This window comes from Ammospiza nelsoni, chromosome 6 (genome assembly GCF_027579445.1).
Source record: "Ammospiza nelsoni isolate bAmmNel1 chromosome 6, bAmmNel1.pri, whole genome shotgun sequence".
NCBI lineage: Eukaryota > Metazoa > Chordata > Aves > Passeriformes > Passerellidae > Ammospiza > Ammospiza nelsoni.
Genome location: NC_080638.1, coordinates 2,680,147 through 2,701,144, shown reverse-complemented (window position 1 = coordinate 2,701,144; position 20,998 = coordinate 2,680,147). Strand labels below are relative to the sequence as shown.

The 20,998-nt window shown below is 41.2% G+C and overlaps 1 protein-coding gene across 1 annotated transcript; it reads right to left on the bottom strand.

Annotated features, from left to right (window-relative positions):
• Positions 1-5,799: 5,799 nt before the first annotated feature.
• On the bottom strand, positions 5,800-18,992 carry LIN7C (lin-7 homolog C, crumbs cell polarity complex component). Its single transcript, XM_059473756.1, has 5 exons — positions 18,949-18,992; positions 13,888-14,006; positions 12,310-12,381; positions 11,735-11,944; positions 5,800-9,267 (listed from the first exon to the last, which is right to left on the bottom strand). Exons 1-5 carry the CDS (start codon positions 18,983-18,985, stop codon positions 9,112-9,114), a joined length of 594 nt encoding a protein of 197 aa, XP_059329739.1. The 5' UTR covers positions 18,986-18,992; the 3' UTR covers positions 5,800-9,111.
• Between the last annotated feature and the right edge of the window lie 2,006 nt (positions 18,993-20,998).

The following is a 20,998-nucleotide window of genomic DNA, read 5'->3' as shown; positions in this document are numbered from 1 at the left end:
CACTCACTTCAATTTCCTGCAGTTGCATATGAAAAATCCTGAATACCTGCAAATAGGTGGTAAGGCAGAGAGGCCAGGGATGAGGCAGGCCCCATCACACAGTGCAGAGCCAGTGTCCACAGCACCCCTGGCCAGGCACTGCTGCTCAGCCAGAAGCTGAGAGCTCATCCCTCACATTTCACCTTCCAAGGGCTGCCTGTGACAACACTGATGTCCCAGAGGACACCCCGTGCAGGGCTGAGGTCTGTGCCAATCACACCTTTCTTGAGCTCACTGAGGTAAAGGGAAAAAAAGCAAAAAGTCTTTGCTTTAAAAATGGTCACTTGGTGAAAATTAAAAATCAGGCATGTCAATGGTGGGGACCTGAAGATTTAAAATTATCTGTGCCCAAGAAAGTACAGTGCACGGTGAGGACTCTAGGACTACAGACCCTCCAGCCACCACCACCCCCATCCCCTACATTTCTCATCATTTTTCAACTTTTCTAAAGTGTTTCAACCCTTCTAAAAGTGTTATGATTAATTTATCTAGTTGCAAAAATGGTTATTTTCTTGCATTTAGGAATCCTGTTCCTGCTGCACTGATTTTACATGAACATCATCACTTACCTGTGAAAAAGTGAGGTCCCTTTAATAACAGGCTGCGTGCTTGTCCCATACCTTGTGAGAAATATGAAGTTCTCAAAGTGGAAGGTACCCCTGTGTGCTATAAAAGTACCAATGTTTGCTATAAGTACAGATACTGGGTTATCTTTTGTCCTCCCTGGCTGCTCTTGGCAGAGAAATGCTGCTGTCAAAGCCACGTTGTTCTAAGAAATGTCAGGGCCAAAGCCACCATGCATTCATGTCACCTTCTGTGCCTGTGCTCAGGGATAGCAGAGGAGAACCAGCAGCCAGAGCAGAAGGGGAAAAAAACTCAAAGGAGTTCTCTCAACTTCCTGCAACAAAACAGATCCAAACCAATCCCCACAAGAAAAAGTGACCTTTTTCTTCTACTACTGGCAAAGAAAAATAGCAAAACACTTACACTCACTCTGCAAATAGTCTCACTTCACTAAGCAAAGATAATGGGAGCAGAAATGGCCCTCGGTGCCTGCCTGGATTTTGGAAGACAAACAGTAGCATGGAGTTACTCCATACAGCAGCAGTGGTACCCTACAATGCCCCCCAGAAGTTCTCTGGACAAAAGGGCCCTAGTAAAAGCAGAATAGCAGAGCTTTTTTATTCATTTTTTCCCCTGCATGCTTTGAAGCACTGGAATAGTCTAGCTTTTCCTCCCCATCCTTGCCTGATTTCAATTTTTCTCTTTCTTTTAGCAGCACCACTTCAGATTTCTTTCCTTAGTGCAGTTCTCTGAAGTGGCCACATTTGACACTCCTGTCCTAGGAGCAATCCACTTCCCCTTTTTATCCAGCCAATACTGCTTCCAGTCAGTCTGGAACTCACACTGCCAATTAATACTTTCCTTAGTTTTTCAACCTCTGCCTTCTGGTACTGAGGGATCACTACTCTCCTCTCCATCAACAACTCCCATTTTTCTCACTTTCTGCTTAGGCAGACACCTGCTTGCAGGCATTTATTGGTTTTCTTTTCCTTTATAAGTAAAGCCCTAGCATTTTCTGTGAAGCTGGCTTATTTTTATAAGAAAGATCTACATGCTGAGACATTTTTAAGCTGAAAAAATATGGCCATATTTTACTAAATAGCCTATTTAACAAAAAATTATACTGGGGATTTTGAAATTACCACAATTTAAAAATCTAGTCTGAAGCAATCCTTAATATCACAAATCCCAAGAAGCATCCCCCAAAATACAGCATAAGGCAGCAATTAGCTTATTAAATTAAAAAAAAAAAGAAAAAAAAACAAAAAAAAACCTGCAAAAGAGAGAAAAATCCTGAGGTGTGCTTTAAACAAGGTGAAGAAGATGAGGGTCAAACTATCAAGTCAATAAAAAATTATATAAAACTAGCTCATTTTGGTTGAGCTGTGGAGAAACTATTCTCTGTTCCTCTTCAGGGAAAATGGGAAGCACCATAAACTGATTTATTACTGCGAAACATCTCCAGGATTTGATGCCTGATGTACAGGTACAGGGCTGTGAAACTTGTGTCAGACATTTGGTAAAAAGGCATCAGGAAAGTTTGAGAGACATAGGGGGGAAATACCAACATGGCATTTTTTCCTTCTATTGCCACAGAACTGTCCAGCAATGTACCTATTTCTGACAAAACCCCACTTCAGAGACACAAATTCATTTGGATTGAATGGGACTCCGAAGTGGAAGAGCATGCAGATTAAAACCTGAAACACGGACACAAAAATAAATACAAAGTTACGGTAGACTGGAGCATCAGAACTCCTGCTGCTAGAGCTGTGCCATGAGGGGATGGCAGGAGAATGGGAATGTGAAGATCATAGTCGTGATAAAAAACTTTGTTTTCCTGTTAGAATTTCTTAGACTTTACAGAAAAAACAGGGATTTGCATGGAGGTTTTAATTTCTAAATTGGGATAAAAACAGAGTCAGTGTGTTAGTCCTGCAAGGTGAGCTGTTCCACACATCCCAATTATCCTCCATCAGAAATGCTGATAGGGCAGGATGTGCCCCAAGGGCTGTTCCCCTCCCTAAGGATGGCCCAGACCCGGTTTAGTAGGCAGATGTAAACACAGAAATGTATCCAGTTCAGAGCAGCTTTAAATTTTATCTGTCTAGTGATGAAAATAAGCTCCAATGGGCTGGAAATGGAGCTGAAGGACTCATGCAAACTGTGAAAGAGGCATCACAGCAAAAGCTCTGCTGCTGTTACTGAGCCCCACACTGCTGGGAAATTCAATTAGCACTTGGATTCTGCCTCCACAGTGTGCTGGCTTTGGCTGGGGTTAAACCACGGCACCAGGAAATTTAAGTTATGCTGGAAAACATGACACAGAGCTGCTGTGTGTGGAGAAAGAACACTCTGGAATACATGCACTGACAAAGCAAGCTCTCTTTAAAATGGAAATGCATTTCTTGACACAAAAAAGGCTGAAACTTTTACTCAGGTGAAGTAGAACTGAAAATCACTTCAGGAAACAAGTGACAAAAGAAAGGCTCAGTCAAGTTCAAAGCTTTGTTAAGAAAATTAAGGTAAAAAGCCTAACCTTGGTATAGCACAAATAGAGAAACAATTTAAAGCTTCAGAAAATTTATTGGAAAAAAAAATTATTTTGGTAGAGTCAAAAATTTGCCCAGAAAATTTGTTTCCCAATATCTACTTCATGCCTCTGTAAAACAAGAAAAACTAATGAGGACAAGCAAGACCACAAAAATCCACAGTTTAGAAACAGCACATGTAGAGTGAAGGAAAAAACAGACAAGTTAAATAGAAACCTGAGAGAAAATAATTTTAAAATTGCTTATGAATAAATATCACACTTCTCTATGTAAACAATGCTTAACTTCCAATGGTAGTGTCTCTACCACCTGTCCCTGTGCATGCATTACCGCGGTGAGCCACAGCAGAAAGAGTTTTGCAGTTTGGCCTGCTGATTGTATCCTTGCTCCATTATTCCTAAAGATGCCTCTGAAATGCAGCAAGCTGGGCTGCCAGCAGAAATGAGATGTTGTACCACAGCTAAAAGAGAATGACTGCAGGCAGCTTATTCCAACCTTGTGTCAATTGGATAGAGCAAAGCCAAAAGAGAGGACAGCTCAAAAATTTGTGTGGAGGGTTGTTATTTTTATTATTTTGTTCTTTTTTTGTTGTTGGAGTTTTGTAAACCTAGATGTGCCAAGCCTTCTGCTGTCTAGAGTTCACTCTGGAGTTTCTCATGTGTTCCCCTTGAAAAAAGAGGGACACAGTAATAGCATCATAACAAATTAATTTTGTCTTGTCACTCTAACCCATCAGCTGAAATTAGGTAGCTATACAGGAATTAAAAAGCAACTTAGGACAAAACTACTGGAAATTAAATTCAGGGTTTAGTCCAATATTCATGTCAGTCTGTATTCTAGCTACAAAGTTTTTGTAATAAAAGAACAGGTTTTAATCTCACCCAGTCCCACCCCCTGCCACAGGCAGGGACAGGGACACCTGCCACCACTGCCCTGGTGGCACTTCTCTTACCAGAGGGGCAGAGGCACCTGCACAGCTGTGCTGGGGATGGGATTTTTTTGAGGAGTGGGAAAGAAATTGTCAGCATGCATCTGTGCAGACTTATTTTAAACCTTTGGCTACAAATAAAACGCCCAATTTACTCACCCCTGCCCCCAAAAACCCCAACGAACCACACAACAAAGCCAACAAAGGTGAGGAGTACAGAACTTGTTTTACTTTTCATTATTTTATCACTTGATACCTGATGTGTCTCTAAAGCAATAGGAAACAGTAATGCAAAGCCTCAAATTATTTCTAATCTAATTTTAAAGGGCAGCTTTATAGGTTTTTCAAATGATTAGAACTAGCAATCTATTTTACCCTAAGGCCCACTGCTGAGTCTCAGACTCACAGCACACATCACACAGAACACCATCACACACAACATGTCACCAAGCTCCAACCCACACACAGTAACACCACACCAATTCAGGAGGCTGCAAAAGTAACACCTGAGTAAGGCTTACTCTGCAGAGTAAGACCTCACCTCTTCAGGAGGCTGCAAGGGTCAGTCCATGCAGAGCAACACCTCACCTCTTCAGGAGGCTGCAAGCCCTGCCCTTCCTGTCCCTCAGCCCAGCCTTTTATGCCCTCCTGTTGATGCCCTGCCCCTGTGTGCCCTCTGCTCCCTGTGTGATTGCTCAGCACCCCTGGGCACCCCATGGCTCCTCACCTTCAACAGCATTCACCTGTCCTGCACAGCTGGAGACAACTGGGGATCAGCCACAGCCCCACTCCCAACCACCACAAACTCTGTGCCTGTAAGACTCTCCAGACTCTGGACAATTCCTCTGTAAAAGTGAATGCTGCAGCCCAGATTTACCTCTGAAACCAGCTTCTCACCAGGATTTTAGAAGACAATCACAGAAGCTCCAACTGCACCTTATCCACCATTTCCCTGGAATTCCAGTGTTTACCTACCATCTTTTCCTTGTACCAATTCAATTCCAGCTTTGCTTTTTGACTTACTTCACTGTCATAAGTCAGGGCACTGTGACTATTTGGTTTTTAAATAAAACTGAAAATGTGTTATTTCCTATCATCTACATCAAATGTTTACATTTCTCCATGTACTTTCAGTCCAGCCTACTTAAATTTGAAAAAAAAAAAATCAACAAAACCCCAACTTATTTTACAATCAAAACTGAAGCATTTTCTCTGTTAATCTCAATTCCTAACTCTTAAAATATTTTACTAGCAACCTTACAAACTTTGAAGGACTTACAGAAATTAAGTTTTACAGAAATTACAGTCCTTTGAAGGACTTACAGAAATTCAATATCTCTTTAAAGATACTTGATTCAAACAATTAAAATATCTGCCTCAGAATGAGATACTTGATTCAACAACTAAAAGGTAATATCTGACTCAATAACATCCATCTTTGAGTTTATGTAGCTGACTTCACAAAAATGCAAAAGGTTCTATTACAGATGCTTTATACAACTCTTTCCCCAGCAAATCACCAAACACTGGTTAGAAAAGGTACAATTCAAAATCCACCAGGAGACAAACGAAGCAGAGATTTAAACTTTCTCTTTGGAAGCCCACACACCCCCAGGTGTTTATGTTATGCCCTAGAGACTATAAACAGTCAATTGAAGCAGTCTGCACCCTGGACTTGAAATGGAAAATCAGAACAAAAACATACAAACACGATGGTGTGAGACTGAATTTTTATTTTTCTGTTGATAAACGCAAAGATCCTTCACAGCAGCAACAGATGCAGAAGTCACTTGCAGAAATGACAGCTCTTGTTAATATGTTGGTATACCCATGTGTGAGAAGTGTGTAGGGACTGCAGATTATCACAGTACAGGCACTGCTCAGTAGTAACAGAGATCAAGTTTCTTGGAGTATTTTAATCAACCCTTTCCTTATTAATAAAGGCTTCTTGTAGCATCAAAGGTGCTTATTAATTAGCTGGTTGTTATTTTTTTTGTTACTGCAATTTAAAAACATTTTATCAAACTCTACACGTACTATTTATATGCCCAGGTACACCTCTCCACATTTTGTAGTGGTTGCCAAACCAGAACCAAATGCTACAATTCAGAATGAAAATGCTACTGCATTTAGCAGCTCTAGCTGCAGTGAAGTAAATATTTCATCAGAGTAACAAAACACACCCTGTTCAGTAACACAAGGGACATGGTTGGTAACACGAACATTCCTATCTTGTATCCATACCTTTCTGTAATATATATATTTATATATGGCTCTAAAACATATCTCTACTAATTAACAATTAAATTAAAACACATCCACAATTGGTCTAACAAGTGATTTTGGTCTCAATACTTTAAACATTAGTTGTTCCATAAAAATATACAATTCAACAACATGGTTGTATCAGCAACATGAGGCCTTTTGAAAGAGGCCTATGACATAAAACCAACCATGCAATTCAGTGCTCAATGTCATCTAACTGATAAATATTTATACTGCATTTTCAAATTACCAGTATCTCCCAAAGGTCTCTTTGCAGGCTTACCATGCTTACAGACATGCAGAAAGCAATCACATTTCTCACTTGCCCACAGCAACCACATTTTCTGTTCAAATAGATCAACTGACAAAGCACAAGCTTCAAGCTGTCATTTTAAGATCACTAACCTTTTCCTTTCTTTCACATATTGCTTCATGTGAAATAAGACTAGGGATTAGCCACACAGCAAGAACTGCACTTCTCAGTTTAAGCCTCTAAAAATCAAATTACTAACAGTCAATTAGGATGTACTCATAGCTGCCATACAAGTGAACTGATACCCAGTAGACAATGAAGTTAACTCCTCAAAAGGTGTAGCTTAAAAACCCAAAGCCAGAACCTGAACTACACAAGTACAGCATCAAACCTGGTAGGTGCCAAAAAGTGGATCTCTGTAAGAAATTGTCCAAATGGTACACAAAACCCACGGCCCCATCAAGAATCCATGAGCTAAGACAGGAGTTGTCCACAGATGGAGATGTCCTTGTTCAGCAGTTGTGATGCAGTACTTGTGCAGGACAAACAAGAAGCCCCCAAGTCAGAAGCAGTCAGCACTCAAAGCCCAGACAGGCTCACATGTCACAGTAACCTGGCATGTAAGATTCAATAGCAATCAGTAATTTAGGTACTAATTCCAGAAGCAATACATTCAATATGGAAATAAGACTACAATAAAAGAGAATAGAAAGACAAGAATGGTATGACAATTAAGATGAGTAATTCTTTTACAGAGCAGAAAGTCAGGGGAATATCTTGACTTCTTTTGCACTGCATTTACATATCTTCTGTTTCTCAATATAAAAATACATCTAGAGAGTCAATCCAGAACTGCAAACAGCAATCATGTTTTTCCCCATAACTGCTTTAAAATTAGTACAAAATAATGTAAAGTACAGGAATGATTGTTGCAAATTTGTAAATGTTGGCCATTACAACATCATTATATAAGAACACCAACTGTAAATTATTTACAGGAGAGGTAATACAATTTCCAGAGTAGTGAATTATAATTTAGCAGAAGTGTAAAAACAAGGTACTTACCAAAACCATTACAAAATCTGGTATTGTTATCAGCTACACAGTAGATTGTGATTACATTTTGTAGTTGACATACAACATATCCCTAAGAAAAGTGCCAAAATACTGCTACATAAGAATCTTCTTTTTTTAAAAAAAGTCAGTTAGCAAAACCCCCAGCCGATTCTAAGCTAAGCAATGTCAAAAGAAAGCAGGAAAAAAGAATGCTGATTGTACAACTATGTCTTATTAAATGCCTTTGAAAAATCTGTAAATTCACTTTGTCACTTAAAAGTCTGACACAAGACTTACTAAAAAGCCAAGAGAAATATCACCATATATGCTTCCCCAGGGCATTTCAGGCCATTCTAAGCCTACACATAACTCTAACCCACGGGGCACAAGGAGACTGCAGACATTCTGAGACTGGCTGAGCTGCTGAGGGTTGCTGTGCTCAGGGGCCAAGTGTCCCGCCGGGTGCCAGCCAGCAGCAGCGCAGCCAGGGCCCTGCTGGGGCTCACACTCTGCAGGTTTTTAACATCAGCCCAGGGGCTGGCACTCATCACCCTCAGCAAACCCTCCAGAGGGACTCAGCAGGCTGGAGAAACGGGCAAACAAGAGTCACAAAGGTCAGCAAAGAAAAGTGCAAAGTCCTACACGAGGGGAACAGCCCTGTCCAGCAGCACAGACTGGGGACTGAGCAGCTGCAGACAGCCTTGCAGAGAACAGCAGCGAGCCATGAGCCACCCCAGGCCCCTGCAGCAAAGAAACCCCACAGTGCCCTGCTCTGCACTGAAGGAGCATGCCAGCAGGCTGGGGGAGGGCACTCTTCACTCTGCTCACTCCTCCTGAGACACAGCTCGAGCGCTGGGTCCAGCTTTGGGCTCCCCACCCAGCACAGAAATGGGCACACGAGAGTGAATCCAGTTAAGGGCCACAAAGGTGGTGAAGTGACTGGAGTATCTTACAGACAAGGAGAACTTGGGAGAGCTGGGATTGTCTCTCTCACCTGGAGAAGAGAGGGCTCAGGTGATCTCACCAGCCTGTGTCAATGCCTGAGAGGAGGAGTGAAGGACGAGCCTAACTCTTCCAGTAAATCTAGGGATGGACAAGAGGAATGGAGCACAAGTGGAAACAACAGAAGCTCTACTTAAACACAGAAATGGATCTTCATAGTGTAAGGGAGAGCAAAACACTAGAACAGACTGCCCAGACATCTTCTGGAGTCTCCATCCTTAGAGATATTGAATAACTCAGCTTGTCACACTCCTGGGCAACCTGCTCCAGCTGGCCCACCTCTCAGCTGGGCAATGGGGCATGGACTAGATCCAGTCCCTCCAACCTCAACTGTTCCATGATGCTATGAAAAGGACAGGGTTTTAGGACAGGCATTGGATCAACTGAGTCACAAAGAAACTACAAAATGCAAAAGGAATATATATTTTCTCTTTAAGTTATTGCACACAGTGTTAATTTTGCTGCCTTCGTTTTGCTGATCTCATCTTTTCAAACCTCGACTCCATTTCTTCCAGGACTTTTGGTGTGTATCGCACAACCAACTTCACCTTGCCCTGAGCTGCCTTCAGCAGTTCCACTGCCTTCTCATGGTGCTCCCCTTCCACGCTCTGTGAAGCACAAACCAGCTGGTGTTAGTAAAGACACACACTGAAAACTGATTCTTACATTCTTTGTACAATTCAATATAAGTATAAGCCATTATATTGATGTATTTATTTATATGTACTCTATTTTCAAGACTGCGCAAGGACAATGTAAGACAATTTCAGGAGTTACGTTTGAACAAACCAAGTGAGGGGATGATAAATATGCTAATTAGTGTTAGCAAAAGAATAGTGCAAAATCTTTAATTTATGCTGAACAATTTTGAAAATTCTGCAGTGATAACCTTAGTTGATTACGAAATTACACTCACAACCCAGAAGCTTCAGGAGAATACTTACAGCAAATTTAATACTATTTTTCTTCTTTTGCACGCATTTTAAATTTAGCAGTCACCCTCAATTTGCTTAACAAATTGGCACAGCCAGCTGCAAGGTAACTGCCTTCTTGTGCTACCTGGCATCACAACAAGGCAGAACAGTGCATGCTGGTTGCTTGCAATGGAGCAACTAACATGCAGCGTGTTGCTCCACGTGGCTCTCAGCAAACCCACACCATTCCTCTCAACTCATCAATAGCCTAACCCAACTCAGAAGACCTATACCAACCAATGCTTTCCTATACCAACTCTCGGAATTTCTTAGAATTAGATCAGATTATCTATTATCTAGATTCATCTCATTACAATTTTTAAGCAGCACTTCTCAAAAATGGCATCCAGTACATTCCTGCACAGCATATATTTTATCAGCAACATTTCTTCCTCCCAAACTTATGAAACACAATGCCAGGACCACTCCAAGCCCACCTCCCACTGGTGCTGTTAGAAGGCAGGTGATGTACCTATTGATTGGAGAGCTTCCCTGTTCTATAAAGTTACTTACAGAAAGAAAAACAACAGTTAAAAAAACCCAAGATATTTCTTTTCTACCAGACCACATACATCTGAATGTTTTCATTTTTGTTATTCAAGTGGATGCTTGTAGGTTGCTCTGTTTTAAACAATAATGTAATAAAAGGTTTGTAGGGCTCTGTTTAATTCTATGAAAACACCTAAATTCTGGAGTACACTAAAGATCTCCCACCTGAAAAAAATGAACTTGTTTTTCAGTCATATTCCCTGCAGTCCTGGCAGTGGCATTTTCTATTATTATTACTGAAGTATAAATTACAATCACAAGAAAATGCCTGTCATGCATTATGATGATTCCACCTGTAAATATCAGATGACAAGGATTTTCTGAATACAGCAGCATTCTTAACAGCATTTATGCACTTGCTGTATTCTTACAAGGGCTATATATATATATATATTTATACATGTGCATGCATGCAGAGATCCACTGTTAGCTGTCCCAGCTGCCTGATGATCAGGCTCAGTTTTGGGTGGGTGGTGGTTTTGCTGTCCTTAACAGAGTCTGTGGGTGAGGAAGGCCCCATCTGAGGACAGTCTGGCTCCAGTGCCAAGATGTCTCCCAGTAACAGAAGGCAAAAGCAAGCACAGCTTCATCAGTACAGCTGATTTCTCTGATGCCTCTTGAGGAGGAAGCTGGAGTCCCAGGTAACAGTCAGGAGCCAGGTATGTCAGAGATTTGTGCCAGCCAGGAGCTCCTAGAGTACAGACACCCAGATCTGTACCCAGCCACTATTCCTTTCAAGAGTCAAAACCCCCCAGAATCTAGTTTGACCCTCAGTCTTAAAATAAAACTTGGTTTACAGATGTAATAAGAATATTAATTTTAAGCCTGCATAGAGCCTCTCTGTAAATAAAAGCAAGTGTTTGGGAGATATTCACATGCATGTGACTGAAAGATGTCTCGAGTCAAAACCTTTCCTTTCCAGCCTCCCCTTGTTTCACTTTTTATATTGTTGATTCTTCAGAAGAGAATGCTTACTAAAGAAAAAATAATTCACAACAGCACTTTAGACATACAATTCTCAAAATACAGTAAAAAGCTTGCTTCTGAAGGTCAGTAAAGGTAAGTGGAAGGATAAAAAATACCATACAAGGTAACACCACCTGGTAGTCCCATCTCATTACAGCTTCCATCATGCAGTAGCATGAAAAAATAAGAATCTGGTTAGCCAAAAGGAACATAGCATAATTTACTACCTACCTTAGAAGGTGCAGAAAACTGCATTAGTAGAAATCTGCATCATGACACTCCAATTAAAAAGGAAGGCAGTTTGTATTTTACAAAACTCTCTGACTACATTTATACAACCCCTCAGAATCTGAAATACTGCTATAGATAATACAGTTCCTTTTTGAGACAGATAACCAAAGCATAATCCCAAAATTCACAATGCACACAACTCTACAGAAACCTAAGCAAATTTGTTTTGGGAGGACAAAAAGAAAGCGTTTTGCCAAGATCAGGAGAACAAGGAGCTTGAGCCATGTGTTCTCTGTGCCCCCTCAAGTGGAAACAAGCAGCCACTGCTACACAAAGAGAGGAAAGCAGCTCCTACCACTCCGTTGACAGAGAGCAGCTGGTCTCCACGCTTCAGGCCTCCATGTCTGTCAGCTATGCCTCCAGGGATAATGCGAGAGATATAAATTGGAGAGTTTTGTTCTTTGCCTCCCATAATGTTGAAGCCAAGGCCTTCTTCTGTTTTGGGTAGTTCAACCACTCTGGGATGGGAATGACCTTCACTAGCAGCAAATGCAGCTACTGTGGCCTGTGAGAAAGGAGATTGTCTCATTTACAGGAACCAGAATACAGTTCCTTTAGCTAGGCACAGTAAGCAGGCTAAAAATGTATTTCATCTCAAAGTACTTACATGTTAAGACAAATGAGACAATTAATTCCCTACCTACCAACACTAGCATGAAAAATTCAGAACTCCAAGAATAAAATTGAAATGAAAGAAATGTAAAAACCACAAGTCTTGTTATACCTTTTAATAACCTGTTCAGCTCATCCATTTTATCAGACATCTAGATAATAGCCTTCTGAATTTTAAATAATCTTCTCCTTCTGAAGTAATGAACTACTGTATTTTTTGCAAGTTGTATTTCTTGCAAGTTATGCTTTGGCTTTTACCTTTGCTGTTGCATTAGCTCTGACTTCGGGGCTACTGCTGATATCCACAGTTTCATACACATGTTCATACACCTTTAGAGACAAAAGAGTTTCAGTATGAGTAAAACAGATATTTTCCTGCTTAGGTAATGTAACAAAATATCAGGTGCAACTCAGAAGTGTGTACATTAAAAGCACACATCCCTAATGTTGCTCCCTGACTCACAACAAGAACAGGCCATCCAACACTCTCTGAAGAAACAACTCTCTCAGTATTTTTGCTGCTCAGTCTCAGCCTAAGGCTCCCCTCCTTGCACAGGACCCAGACCCCATCAGGACTCAGGGAATGCTCATGGCTGGGCTGCCACACATCACTCCAGGTATTTTCTCTTGCTGGATTCAAGCTGGACTTGTTCAACATGGATACACACAAAACCACTTCAGGGCAGTGTCAGACATCTTTTATGAAAAATCCTTTCCTTAGGATTTTTCCTCCTGAGAAGCTGAGAGGCCTCAGGAACAAAATGCAAACAATGATTATCTGCTGCTGTGGGATGCAACAGGTGCATCTGGGATTGCGCTCATGTGGTTGTTTCTAATTAATGGCCAATCACAGTCAGCTGGTTGGGACAGAGTCTGAGACAGAGCCTTTGTTATTCATTCCTTCTTATTCTATTCTTAGCCAGCCTTCTGATGAAATCCTTTCTTCTACTCTTTTGGTATAGTTTTAATGTAATATATATCATAAAATAATAACTCAAGCCTTCTGAAACACAGAGTCAGATCCTCATCCCTTCCCTCAACCTGAGACCCCTGAGAACACTGTCACAGGGCAGTTCTTCAAGACTTTGTTGACAACCCATCCCTCCCCAAAAGCTCCCAAATTTTCCTTCAACTTTAGCAACTAACTGAGCATCTTAGGGAAAAACAAGGACTGAAAACACAAAGACAATAAGGATACTAATGCTAAGGAGGTGCTTCCACTGCAGGCTAACCCACATCTCATCTGCCTGCCAACCATTTGTACTCGCTAAGCAACAAGTACAGTGTCCTCAATGGCATCAAAACATCAAGATGACACCTGTGTCTACAAACAGGTTTTTTAAAAATCATTTCAGCTGTTATTATCAGTATTAACATAAGGAACAGCAATAGCAAGGCACATGCACTCACCTAAAAGTCTCCAAAACAATACTTGGGATGAAGATGAGGTGGCACAAGACTCCACCTAAAGATGGTGTGGATTTGGCTTAAAAATAACATTTGGTACTTTGTCTTACATAGGCAATTGGTACTTTGTCTATTCTTACACACCAACTGGAAAACATCCTGCTAGCTGCCAGTAAGGACAGACTCTCCTTTAAGAGTAAATAACCTTTAAGAAGTAATTTGCTACTAAGCCATTATTTTATACACCTATGGTGTCCCAAATTATTTTATTTTGAAATTACTTAAAAATAAGGCTTGTTCTGTTAAGCTCTGTAAATTAAATGCTGCTTTATCAAGTTCCAAATCAGCTTACTGCAGTGAACACAAAAAGCAAAATGCAAATCATACTGGTCTTTGACTGAAGGTAACTGTTCCATCAAGTTAACTTACCTCTCTGACAGCATTACAGAATTCACTCTGCAGAACCCTTTGCAATGCCTGTAGCTTTTGTGGTGGCACTTCTCCACTTCTCTGTAACTTTTCCAGCAATTCAATTGCTCTGCAGATGTCTATGAAAAAAATAAAGCACTAGTAATGAGGAATGCCTGAGGAATCTCAAGGTATCTTTGTTTTTTTAAATTAAGGGAGCAGTCCGTGTGTGCACTTGCACACACTTTAAAACTGTGCTTTAAGTTTTGTTATCCATTAAACCATGTCCTTACAAAAGGCTACAATAAAACACTACCTCCAGCCTGTTATAAATCAGCCACAAAAACAACCTGGACAGATCTGGACAACACTGACATGCAAATTGCAAAGACAATCCAGTTTGTCCTCAAAGGACTGAAATATTGGTATGTGTATTAAAGTATTGGAAGTGTACTCTTCATAATACTCTATGGATGGTAGTTTGTTAACACTAGCTTAATATTATCAAATATGCTCATTATAAAATATTACAATATTTTAATATTATCAAATATGCTAATATTCCTTTTATATTCAAAAATTAGTTCAATAAGGTATACTCAATACTGCCCAAACAAGAGGGCTGAAAACTATCTGGCCTATTTCTTTCCCCTCCTCAAGTGTTTATAAAACCAGCAGAACTCCTTTTTATATTCTCAGCTGAGAGACAACATCTCCATAGTCTAGAATCCTGAACCCCAAACCTCTTTCAGTTCCTTGAAATTTGTTCCTAAGAGTTGGCACTGTCCATTTTCTCATAAATGCTGCTCTGTGTAATGAACTCCATGAGGGATTTGACTCCAGAATGACTCAAGACAGGCACCAAATGCAATGTGACATTCTCTTGGCAGCACCAGAAGAGCAGAACACATTCACATCCCTCACTTGTACTTCCAAACTGTTACATGAGTGATTATTCTGAAACACAGAAGTCCTTGAACAGAACTAGAATAGTCTCTTAGAAAAGCAGATTGAAAGGATTATTTTCATTATCACAAAGACAAAAGAGCAGTGATTAATCTACTATATAAAATTATGCACAGATCATTTTAGAACAGGATGAAGTCTGGAACACTGCTAGTCCCAAAGGCATTACTTCCTTTTCTCTGTAATTAACCTCTAGGTACTCATTTTTCATGTGAATGTACACCTACTCAGTGGCACCACGGCAGCACAGAGGAGGCACAAAAGCCATGAACCTCTGAAACAGGAGTGTAAAAAGAGAAGCAGTTCTGTAACAGGATGAGAAGGTAGCAGGGTGCATGCTCTGAAATCAGGACACAGCCCACAGCAGCGCTCTGTCCACGGCATGAGTTACCAGACACAGCCAGGTCGTGCAGTAGAGTGAACAAGGCAAACCTGAAGCACACAGCCTGGTCATCCATGCACTGGAAACAAATCCTTCATGGGAAAACACTCAAGCACCACGGCCACAAGACTCAAATTATTTCTGATGATAGTTAACATGCCATATATTTCCATGTACCATGAGAACCTGGTGCTTTCTGGCAAGCATTTCCAAGCTTTATAAGCATCAGCTATCTAGAGCAATGCAGTATCAAAACCTAAATGAGCTACTAATAATCCCATGTTCTACAGAGAACACATTTTTCACAGTTACTATCTGTATAACTGCAAAATAAAAAAAAACAAACCCACATTTAAAGCTTATTTCCCAATATATATTTTGTAATTCATTCAGAACCCAAAACAGTTGGTGAAATTAAAGACATTCTAGATGATACAAAATCACCAACATTCTTAGTAACCCCTGTGCTCAGCACCAGCAGTACTGATTAACATAGCACTAATTGATTCATCACATTGATCAACCTGAAGAGCTATGATCAAACAGAGACATCAGCACTTCCACCCTGCCAACACTCCATGGGTCAATGACAAATGTCATTCATCTATCAACTACAGCACCACTATCATTTCAGTACCTGCAGATGTTTGCAGACAAATTATTATTACATGCACATAAGGGCTACAGCCCCCTGTAGCCATTCCTGAGCCCATGGTCTGTGAACCACATCAAGATGTAAGGTGTACAAACTTGCTATCAGTTTGACTGGGATTCTGCAAGAAACTTTAAATGGTGACAACAATGTACTGGTACAAGGAGTAGCTGGAGAAATGAAGACACCAGAATTCCAAGTCATAATTTATCTTTTTTCCACCTTCATGTTTTGTCATTAAGTTAGATATGCTTCCTACCTGTATCTCTTAACAGACTAAACATTAGCAACACAGCACTTTTTACTTTAAGGTAAAATTGGTTTCTTTGGGAACCAGCTCTTTCATTAACTACAGACTAAAACACAGAATCAGCTTTTCAAAAAGTGATCAGAATAGAATGAACTGGATTCATTTTAGATGAAACTAAAGTAAGGACACACTTAAATAAAAAAGTGTTTTCAGATCAAGGACCAAACTATTGGTATAAAGTAAAAACTCAGAGCAGTCTCACACAGCATGCGAGTCAGATCCTCAGTTCTCAATAAACCATCTATGCCACCACAGTTCTTGCTCAGGCAGGTAGAGGACACATCCCATCAGCAGGACACTGCTCCCAGCAGCTGCTCTGCTGTGTGCTACTGACAGGATGCCACTATACCAATGTGGGAGTGCAACAGCTTTCTTCCACTGAAGTGCACTGGGCACCACCAGTCAGAAGCTGAATATCCAATCTGTCCCAGCAACGCTGCCTTAGGAAAAAGTTTTGCTGTGAATAAGGGGCAAAACACACCTTCCTTCATTTTTCAAGAGAAGCTTGCTGACTACTGTGTTGAGGTAATCTGCTTCCTCCTGAATGACTAGCTGGAATATGATCAGCTGAAAACTGTGCTCCTCCCAATACAGACACCAGAGCCCAACCAACTGCTCAGCACCAGAGACCAAAGTGAACAGTACCCAAGTGGTCCAGTGATGGATTTCAACAAGGATCGACACAGATGTAGCTCCAGAGGTGGATAACTAAAAAACCCTGAACCATAAAACTAACTGTAAAAAAAACCCCATACATAATGGAAAATTTGCTTTTCTTTTCACCTCTTCCTCCTTGTTATACCACACTGCCTGCCCTTCACAAATCATTTTTGGGATCACTAGACTGAAGTCCCGAAAAAAAGAAAACATTTAAACTAAAAGAATATTGTGGGGGAAAAGCCAGCAAGATGGCATGTGTGACCAAAACACAGAAAGAGAAAAAACACAGCATCCTCACAGATACTCCTGATTATTCACCTGCACTGCTTATGTGCAAGCATTCTAGATTCCCGAGCTGTGTGCAGAGTTAGCACATCACCACTAAACTGTAAGAAGGACTGAAATGTTAACTGTGGTTTCATTCCTGCCCTCTGGTGACTTGGGGAGGTGGTGTACAAGAATTTCCAGTGGCCCTCGTGGTAAGCATAAAGTACTGATTTAAAATCAGCTCATTTCTACACTATTCTCTCCTTTCTTCTGCTGTATGCTGACAACATGAGTGACTTTCACTTTCAAGCCAATTATGACTCATCATCAGCTTAAGTGCAGCCGACCCCACACAATTAACAGTTACCTATTTCTGTAAATAAAGCTCTTGCTTTTATAAAAGGCTCCCTTTTTTTCTCCTTTCCTTAAAAAGACCAATATGCCTGAAGAGCAAACAGCTCCTCTGCTTCACTGATCCCGAAGCAACTCTGCAGATTTGTTTGTTTTCAGGCACAGAGCACAGTGGCAGGGTAATGAGCTGAAGGATGGGACCTGAGCCTTAAATCTTCAGACCTCCCAAGCACAACTAATCCAGTGCTGCAGCAGCTGCCCTAATTAACAAGCTCTGAGTAGGGAGAGCAGATGAGCTGTGTGAAGCAGAGACCTTACATAACTCACTGTTTACAGGCCAACTCACACAGTACAAGGGGTTCCTGGGGGGAATGGGAAGCAGGGCTGGCAAAACCAGAAAAACTGAGCTCCACAGCAGGTAACACAACAGCAGCAAAAAAAGGAAGTGGGTATGTACAGTGTGTTACACACCTACAGAAATACATCTAGCAGCAAGAGCAGAAGTGGCGCTGCTAGTGGGAATGGTAAGGGGAAAAGTCAGAGCAATCAATCACCTCTACTTCACCTGTTTTCCATTTCAAAAACATGATTTCTAATAATCAATAATCATTTCCCATGTACACCTCATTTTCCAGTCCCTACTATCCTAAATCCACAGCAACAAACCAATCGTCTATATTGTTATAAAAGCATCTGTAGACATTACACGGTACCAGATCATCACATTGAAGGAAATTTATAACTGTTTCTTAAAAGCTGGGGACAAATCTCACAAACATGCTACATAAAAGTGCCCAACTAGGTTCTACACTTGATCTGTTTTGCTCTAAACTTCAGTTATACAGCACATGTATTAACAACACAAATTAAGACTACATGCCAGAAAAAATAGGATGAAAACAAGTATGAGAGGGTTACAGAACACAATCATGAACAAATGTAGCAGGATCCCTGCATGTGTCAGCCGTCCTCTATAAAAGAAGTAAATGATTATTCCTAACACAGCCAACCGACTGAACTCAGAACTCTAAGACTTCTGCTGTGTTCAGATGAAGTTTTACCACGAGAGAAGCAGAAAGCGAGAGACAGCAGGCTGAGTAAGAGCAGGCTGAAGCGTTCACAGCAGCCCAGGCAGAGCAGACACAGCTGCAGAAGGCCCCAGGCGAGTGCCCCTATGGAAATTCGGCCGCAAACCGAAACGGAGAAAAACCTCCGGGGGCTGCACAAATCCAAGCCCAACAGGTCGGCCCCACCGAAACGCTGCCAAGAGCCAGGAGCGGCGGCACCCCGCTCAAATCCCATCAGCTGTCCGAACGAGCCGCGGCTGCGCCCGGCGGAAAGCAGCGGCGGGGCTCCTGCGGCAGGCCGGGAGCGCGGCACGGCCACCGCTGCGGCCAGCCCGCGGCCCCGGGCCGGGCCGGGAGCTGCACGGCCGCCTCCGCCCGGCCGAGCGGAGAGCGGAGGGGCCCCCGTGCGGGCCGCGGCCGCGCTCACCTCGCTCCAGCCGCACCGGCTCGCCCAGCGCCGCCATCTCCTCCTGCCCGCCCCGGCGGAAGTGACGCGGCAACGCAGGAAGGGCGAGGCGGCCCGACCGAGGGTCGAGCCCCGTGAGGGGCGGGGGAGCCGCCGGGGCCCGCCCGCCGTCGCCGCTGCGGGGCCGTGCGGGCCGGCGGGGCCCGGCAGCCCCAGCGTACCTGGCCATTATTGCTCTGGACCGTGCGATGCCCAAATCCTGACGGGAACTTCCGTGGAAAATGTTCTCTCCGTTTTGTTCCCCGTGCTTTAGCGTGACTGAGGACTACTGACACAACACCGCACTGCGGGGGCAGATCCTTCTGTGCGCCCGGAGTGCCCCTGGAGATGGGATATGTACATATTCCAAATATGTAAATAACGTTAAATACACGTACGTATACAGACTCACAGAGACAGAAATGTTGTCCACCTGGACTCCAGCACGGTTTTTGACACTGTGCAGAAAAAACAGTGTCGACAAAGGAGACAGAAGAGCTCTGCAACTTCTTCAAACAGTGGACTCTATAGGCCCGCTATACAATATTGTATTATATAACAAATAATATATTTAAATATATATAAATAATACATTATAAATATATACTATATAAATATATAAAATGTATATAATATATAAAAATATATACATATATTATTTATTTTAAATATTATTAATATATCTATATATGTAATATATAAGCACATTTTAATATATTTAATATATATATTTTATATATTTAATGTATAATATATAAATGTATTATAATTTTTATATTTATATATTAAATATAAATAAATGTATATTATATAGTATATAAAATTTTCTATAATATATATAATTTATATATTATATATAAATGTTTATAAATTAATATATTTAGATAAATTACTTATAATATATTTAAATAAACAAATTATATATATTCATATAGATATATATAAATAATAAAAAATATATCACATATAGCAAACAGTATATATATTACACGTAATAGCCATTTTTCTATTTACAGATATATACACACAGAAATACGGTTGTGCCTGTGTGAAATGCGAGACGTGCTTTATATTTCCTGTTTGGCACCCGTTTCATCTCTTTGTGGGGCTAATGCATTGAATTTACCATCTGCCTTAAATCACTGCAAGTACAAGCATGACATACTGTGTGAGTTTCTTCTGGAAAATAGTAGGGGACTACTTCAGAACGTGTATTTATATGCTCCTAATTTATTCTGAGGGTAGAACTCTCCCCATTTGGCTTTGATTTCATCCGCATTTTGTGCGTTTTGCTTTGAAAGAGAATCGTTCTCAACAGGTCTCAAAGTGTCCGCCAGAGTGGCAGTGATGTACTCGCTTCTCCCTGTGATTTATTTCCATGGCAGTTCCTCTCAGTCTGAGGGCTCTGCACGTGCGTTTCAGCGGGAAGGTCACACAAATGGAATTCTGCAGGTGAACAGAATTAAACCTTCACAGACTCGTTTCCGCCGAGAAGTGTTTTAGCAGCCGGAATTGTGAAATGCTTCTGGAACAAAATCCAGATGTTTCTATCAGTGGTGCAGGAGCCACCATTCTGTTAGAAGTGTTTGAAATTTTAAATAACCTGCCCAGACTTTAGACAGATTAGCCTATGGAGGAAAATGAGCGTTCAGCAATGCTTCATCAGTCCTAAGCCTTTCTGAAGGACGTATATGAGGGTACATGTTTGAACATTTAAAGTGCCATTCTTCTGACTTCTGTAAGGACTCAAGATTCAGAGGCTAAAGTGGCTGCTTTAAATTTCCTGTAGACTCAGTGACCTGGACAAGGACACTACAAGCATAAGAAAACCTGAAAAGCAAATTTTAACTAGTGCTGTCACTGTCTACTTGATAGCACTCTCCAGCTTAAACCCCATCACTCCAGCAATTCACACTGATTTATATTTGCAGGAAAAAAAAAAACCAGCAAAACAAACAAAAAAACCCAAACCAGAACAAAGTTTGGGTTTCTAGGTTGTGATCTGTGAAGAAGAATATGATAATGTAATAGT

Bases quoted from the DNA above. Each gene is read 5' to 3' on its own strand.
- LIN7C (XM_059473756.1), bottom strand. From the start codon at position 18,985: ATGGCGGCGCTGGGCGAGCCGGTGCGGCTGGAGCGAG. The intron at 14,007-18,948 runs GTGAGCGCGGCC...TTTTTTTCATAG, and splicing joins GCCGGTGCGGCTGGAGCGAG to ACATCTGCAGAGCAATTGAA. The intron at 9,268-11,734 runs GTAGGAGCTGCT...TGTGCTTCACAG, and splicing joins TGCTCTCTGTCAACGGAGTG to AGCGTGGAAGGGGAGCACCA.